The 6814-nt window shown below is 52.0% G+C and overlaps 1 protein-coding gene across 2 annotated transcripts; it reads right to left on the reverse strand.

Moving 5' to 3' along the window:
* Positions 1–3719: 3719 nt before the first annotated feature.
* LOC145536562 (uncharacterized) lies at positions 3720–5518 on the reverse strand. Of its 2 annotated transcripts, none has more exons than XR_014075896.1 (3): positions 5354–5424; positions 4454–4545; positions 3720–4251 (listed from the first exon to the last, which is right to left on the reverse strand). XR_014075896.1 is itself a non-coding variant. In XM_081566063.1 (3 exons), exons 1-3 carry the CDS (start codon positions 5244–5246, stop codon positions 4113–4115), a joined length of 606 nt encoding a protein of 201 aa, XP_081422189.1. In that variant the 5' UTR covers positions 5247–5518; the 3' UTR covers positions 3720–4112. The 2 variants fall into 2 exon arrangements, 1 of the variants encoding a protein (XP_081422189.1); XM_081566063.1 differs by having other exon boundaries at positions 4454–4579; positions 4906–5518.
* Between the last annotated feature and the right edge of the window lie 1296 nt (positions 5519–6814).

Below are 6814 nucleotides of genomic sequence, written 5' to 3' on the forward strand. Positions count from 1 at the left end.
TGGGAATTTGTGTCATTCAAGGAATTTGTTATTTTCATCTACATTGGCAAACGTATTCGCAGACATTGTTCCTAATGTGCTGTGGTTGCTTGCACAATCCTGTCCGTCGCTGCGCGACCCCGTGGACCGTGGCCTGCCGGGTTCCTCTGTCCACAGGTATTGTCCAGGCCAGAATACTGGAGGGGGGTTCCCATGCCCTCCTTCAGGGGATCTCTCCAACCCAGGGATCGAACCCCGGTCTCCTGCATTGCAGGCGGATTCTTGACCTTCTGAGCCACTAGGGAAGCCCAAGAATACTGGAGTGGCTAGCCTATCCCTTCTCCAGGGGATCTTCCCAACCCAGGAGTGTAACTGGGGTCTCCTGCATTGCCAGTGGATTCTTTGCCAGCTGAGCTACCAGGGAAGCCCTTAAACCACCTGGTCTGTGGTATTTTATTATTATTCTGTTATGCCATGCTACGCGGACAAATGGGCTTCCAAGGTGGCTCAGTGGTAAAATAATCTGCCTGCCAAGCAGTAGATGTGAGTTCAGTCCTTGGTTCGGGAAGATCCCCTGAAGAAGGAAATGGCAACCCACTCCATTATGCTTGCCTGGAAAACCCCACGGACACAGACAGAGGAGCCTGGTGGGCTACAGTTCATTGGGTTGCAAAAGAGTTGGGCACAGTTTAGCGACTAAACAACAAGCTGACAAATTCAGGGTAGGCAGGACAAAAGTGGACACTTTCATACCCAACTGGTTCGAGTCAAATCGATGCAACCGTTTTGGAGGGCATGGGGATATGTATAAAACATATTTGGGAATATGTGTAAAACATTTCAAAAAGAGATTACTTTTTCACCCAACAACCTTCCGTTTTAGCTCAGAATTATTGTACATAGTGAGCTGGTGGTAGTGGTCTGGTCACTCAGTCATGTCCGACTCTTGCAACTCCACAGACCGTAGCCCAGCAGGCTCCTCTGCCCATGGGATTTCTCAGGCAAGAATACTGGCGTGGTTTGCCATTTCCTTGTCCACATAATATGTTACACAAAAGCAAATGTACCAGGATGTCCATTTCAGCATTGTTTGTAATACTGAAAAACTGCAAACAGCCTAAAGGCCTAGTTACAAGAGACTGGTGAAAATAACTATGGACTACACATTCTGAGGGATATTAGACAGCTCTTACAAGTACTGCGGATGGCACAGGCTTTGCTGTATCCACCATATGGCCCACTTCTGGGTCAATTCTGGGTGCCCTGTCTGGAAAGGGATGGTCCTTCTCCTTATGCCCTTCCACCAGCTGCCCCTTGCAGTGTCCCTCTCCTCCTTTGACTTGTCTCTTTTTCAACCATGATATGAGTTGATGAGCAAGCAGCTAATCGCTTAACAAGAAAAGAGGCCTGTTTCTACCTTGAAGTAATAAATAAGGGCCAAGTCTTCAGACCGCATTAGTTACGTAAGAAAGAAAAGTATGATCCTTCAATTCACGAAGGGTCCAGCCTTGCTATTGCAAGTGAAAAATGAGTGGAACGAAAACGACCAAAATTGCCACTTTAGTTTTTAAGCCAAAGGGAGAGCTTCTGGGTCTGGGTAACTACCAGATACAGAGGTAGTTTCTGTCTTCAGGCATGGCTGGGCCCAGCATTTTGTCCCGGAGATTTGCCTTCTTGCTCCAACTTCCCCTCTGTCCTTTGCCAGCCTGCCTCCCCTAGAGAATCAAAGTGTCACTGGTTGGATGATATCACCACAGCAGGAGGAATGTGGTCCTCCAATGGCCAGGCCTGAGCCACATGCCCACCCGTGGAATCAAATGTGAAGTCAGCTCTATCACAGTCACAATGGCCTAGAGAAAAGGAAAGGGGCAGTTTTCCAGAGTGACAGCGTACCGGTGCCAAGAGAAGGAAAAGGGACACTGAATTACAAAACCCATCCATGTCCTCGACAGCGGTATAGACTTTGCATCAAATTCATAATCAATTTCCAGTGTTTAAAGGAACGAGACTGGGAACGAATATTTCTTAATCTAACAGTGTGTCCACGCTCAGTCACTCAGTCGTGTCCGACTCTTTGCGACCCCATGGACTGTAGCCCAGCAGGCTCCTCTGTCCATGGGATTTTCCAGGCACGAAGACTGGAGTGGGTTGCCGTTTTCTTCTCCAATTTTATACAGCTCTTAAATATACAATAATATACAATTATAACATACAATATTATACAGCTCTTAAAAAGTACTGCGGATGGCACAGGCTTTGCTGTATCCACCATATGGCCCACTTCTGGGTCAATTCTGGGTGCCCTGTCTGGAAAGGGATGGTCCTTCTCCTTGTAATATAAAGTGCCAATCAACTGTCCAGGTGGATTTTACTACCACTTAAGGGTTCTTGTTTGGCTTCCCAGGTGGTCCAGTGGTCAAGATTCTGCCTGCCAATCCAGGGCACATGAGTTCAGTCCCTGGGCCAGGAATAGCCCACATGCCTGGGGCAGCTAAGCTCGTGTGCCGCAACAACTGAGCGCACCACTGTCTAAAGTCTGTGCTCCTCGACAAGGGAAACCTCTGCAATGAGAAGCCTGAGCACAGCAGTTAGAGAGTAGCCTCTGCTGGCTGCAAGTACAGAAAACCTACACACAGTTAACAAGACGCAGCACAGCCAAAAAAAAAAAGAAAAAAAAATTCATAAATAAAATTTTTAAAAAGAGTCCCTGTTTCCAGCTATAGCCTTCTCGGCCATTGAAGATTTCAGTTAATTAAGTTCCTCCTACACCGAGATCTGCTCTGGTCCTACAGAGTCAATCTTAATAAGTAAGATCCAAAAAGGATCAAACTGTTTCCAAGCAACTTAACAGGATTCCAGAATACAGCTCAAGAAAAGTTTAGGCATAGAAAAATATTAAGCATGCAAGGGAAATTTGATACTGCTTGGCATCCAATCTAAAATTACCAGGAGGCAAAGAAGCAGGAAAATCAAATCCGTTATAACAGAGATCAGCGTGGTGGTGTTCAGTTGCTCAGTCGTGTCTATTTTCAACTCCATGAACTGCGGCAGGCCAGGCTTCCCTGTCCTTCACCATCTCCCAGAACTTGCTCAAACTCACGTCTGGTGTCGTGATGCCATCCAACCATCTCATCTTCTGTCATTCCCTTCTCCTCCTGCCTTCAATATTTCCCAGCATCAGAGTCTTTGCCAGTGAGTTGGATCTTCATATCAGGTGGCCAAAGTGATGAGAGATCTCATTTTAACAGAAATCAGTTAAAATCCATTAATTGGAAAGGAAGAAATAAATGTGCATGTATGTGCCTACAAAACGCTTGTCTAAGAGGGAGTTCCATGGGATCTACAAAAGAGCTATTACAAGTAATCCGTGACTTTAGCAAGGTTTCACGATACAAGGTTACTCTTGAGAGTGCCTTGAACTGCAAGGAGATCAAACTAATCAATCCTAAAGGAAATCAGTCCTGAATATTCATTGGAAGGACGGGTGCTGAAGCCGGAGTGACAACACTTCGGTCAGCAGAAGCCAAAAGCTGACTCACTGGAAAAGACTGTGATGCTGGGAAAGATTTAAGGCAAAAAGAGAAGGGGAGCACAGAAGGTGAGATGGTTAGATAGCACCACCGACTCAAAGGACATGAATTTGAGCCAATTCCAGGAGACAGCGGGGACACAGAGCCTGGTGTGCTACAGTCCATGGGATCGCAAAGACTCACCTGGACACAAAAGACTCAACAACAACAACAACAACAACATTCTGGTGTTTTATATATAAATGCAACTGTAAAACTGACAAAATATTCCAAAATCAATACCGAATGGCAGTACACAACTTTCTTATTCTCCCACTTCTTACATTGTCTTCTATTATGTTGTACTCCTTGAATACCTGGATCTCAGAACCTCTCCTCCAACTAAAAGACAAATGCAGTATTAGGAAGCGAACCCTCTAAAAATAAAGTCAGAGGCAGCACAGTAGCTCAGTTTTACTTTCTGCAGTTAACAATCACCAAACAAACGATGTGGACCCTGAGCCCCCAAGCAGCAGCACAGGCACAAGATGAAGCCCCATCAAAGTAATTCAGAAAGCAATGCCCTGGGGAAGGACACTTGAGGCTAGGGCACATAGGCTAGGTTTAAGCCCCTCTTCTCTGCTGAGGCTTAGCAGGAGGACGGGGCACAAAGCGCTGCAAGGACTGCATCACCATGGAAAGCTGCCCCACACAGAAGTCGATGGACCTGCGGAGCAGGCCAGGGTCTTCAGCAGTCAATCGGCTAAAAGGGAGGGAAAATGAAATTCAAGCTCCTGCCAAGGAGGAGGAAGAGAAGGATGTCCTCCCTCTGTCCCCGCACACCGACAGAGCCCGGAGCACCACACTTCTCCTCTAGGCTTAACCCTCCATTATGGCTCCTCCTGGGCCGAGACTGGCCACCGTCCTCCACTCCCTCCCCAGCCCCGGCCCCCTTTAGAACTTACAGAACCAACATGCAGCCGTTAACATCGAGCTCCCTCCGAATCGGCCCCGGCAGTTGAGTACGTGGAGTCAGGAGGTGGCGGGCGATGTCCGCCTGTGCGTGCGATGCGAAAAGCACATTGAGGCTGCTGGTGGAGATATGGTTAAGGCACCATCCACATGACTCACGTGGCTTGCACGTCAGGCTCCCTGCTCGTGGAGACTCGCCTTCTCCCACAAGGCCGCCGCCAGATACCCTGGCTATCACTGCCCGACCCTCTGGATCCCTTCAGGTTTCTTTCCGTCACCACCATCCCCTGGCAGCCAGACCACCCCTGACCCATACCCTCCAGCCCCGCAGAGTACCCTCCTCCCACGCTTTAGGCCCCACCACCTGCAACCCCCCAAACTACCCCTAGCGCACACCCCGACCCCTGCGGCCGCCCAGCCCACCGGGGCTCCCAGCATAGGATACCACTGGAGGGCTCGGTTAATCGGAACTCTGGCTCCGGGTGCAGCGTCTCCACCCGGCCCTGGCGCCTGCGGTGCCCCCGGGATCTGTGGCATGGCACCGGCTGCACCACCCGACTCTCCTGCAGCGCTGGGGCCTCTGGGATTAGCCTGGTCACCAGAGCCGCCAGGGACTCCTCGACTGACGGCGTCACCAGGGACAGCTGGGTCGCCAGGGCAATCGTGGCCACCAGCACCACCCTGCACGCCTTGGCCACCACCTGCCGTGCCCGCTGCAGAGGCCACGGCGACTGCGTCTTCATCGGCTGCCCTTGTGGCTCCTCCACCGTGTGCCTCGGACTCCATCTTGAACCCTCTCCCCCACCTCCGCGGCGGGAAAGACTGAACAGTCCCTACAAATACCAGTCCCGGAGTGAGACCTGCAACTCAGCAGAGCGCCCGCGCAAACCCACCCTGGTCCTGCCTCACGATTGGTTCCCACCGACAACGGGTGCCCTGCTGAAGCTTCGCGCATTCACGCACCACGTAGCCCCAACGCGCATGCGCAGAGCCATACCCACGAGGTCTGGGCTCTCTTAAGTCAGCCCTGCCTTCGGCCGGGAAACCTGGTAAACGGTTCAGCCGTGAGGCCTCTAGGCGGCGCTCCACCCTTCGGTGTGGGGGCAGCGCCTCAGTGCACGATGCTCAAACAGACGCTGCCGCCCTCCTCAAGGCGCGTGACTGTTTTCTGGCCCAAGCCCGCAAACTGCGCGCGAGCGCCGGTCCCTGTGCATCTCCCAAGTCTTCGCTGTTGCCGGCCTGGCCACGTTCACAGGTGACCATCCTGCTGAGCGCAGGTCCTTGTTATTGACTTCCGGAAGGGAGTCGGGCACCCCTGGGTCAGGGCCGGTCTATCCCTCTGGTGTCCCACACGTAGGTCACGTCAGTGCAAATGTATCTGTGTGCATGAGTGCATGGGCAGGTGCATGCCCATGGGCGTGTGCATGGGTGTGTTTCTGAGAGAGAGCACGTGCACAGGTTCACACGCATAGGCGTGTGCGTGTGTCTGTTTTTGCAGGTGTCTGCACGTGGGCATGTATGTGGGCAGGAGAGCATGTGGTCAGGTGCATGCACATGGGCATCTGATGTGCATGTCTGTGTATGTGTGCCCAAGAGAGAGAGAGAGCGCTTGTGCTCAGGTGCTAGCCCATGTGTGTGTATGTGTATGTGAAAGAGTGCGTGTGCAGGGGTGCATGCACATAGGCGTGTGCATGTGTGTTTGTGGAGGTGCTTGCAAATTGGCGTTCGCAAATGCGTGTGTGTGAGAGAGCATGTGGTCAGGTGTATGCACATGGGCATGTGTGTGTGTGTGAAAGAGAGCACGGGTCAGAGGCATGCACATTGGCATCTGTGTGTGCTTGTGTTCATGTGCAGGTGCCTTTGTGTGGCAGTGCATGGGACCCAATCCTGGAGTCCTGAGACTAGGAATGCAGAGCGGGCTGTGCCTGCCCGCCTGGGGACAGAAGTGGGGACTGCTGTTGAATTCACTGGGGATGGCATGGGGCAGGGCCACCTAGGCTCCAGGCATACAGACTGCAGGGACTCCAGGCTGGGAACTTAGACTCCCCCAGAAGCACCAGTTGGACCAGCTGCACTCAAGGGCTGCCAGAAGGGCAAAGCCCCCCAGGACACCCCCAGTCTCTTGGCCTCTGCTGGCACAAAAGTCATGGGCTTTCCCTCTACAGGAACAAAGTCTTGCGGCTCTCTGGAGGGCTGGAGGTGCCAGGGGCCCTCAACTGGGAGGTGACCCTGTGTCTGCTGGCCTGCTGGGTGCTGGTCTACTTCTGGTCTGGAAATGGGTCAAATCAACCCACACAGTACAGCCAGGGTTGATGATGGGGCTGGGGCACTACTGCCTGGGAAGTGGAACCGCT

The sequence above is a fragment of the Giraffa tippelskirchi genome, chromosome X (assembly GCF_054371585.1).
Source record: "Giraffa tippelskirchi isolate mGirTip1 chromosome X, T2T-mGirTip1v1.2.pri, whole genome shotgun sequence".
In the NCBI taxonomy this organism is placed as follows: Eukaryota; Metazoa; Chordata; class Mammalia; order Artiodactyla; family Giraffidae; genus Giraffa; species Giraffa tippelskirchi.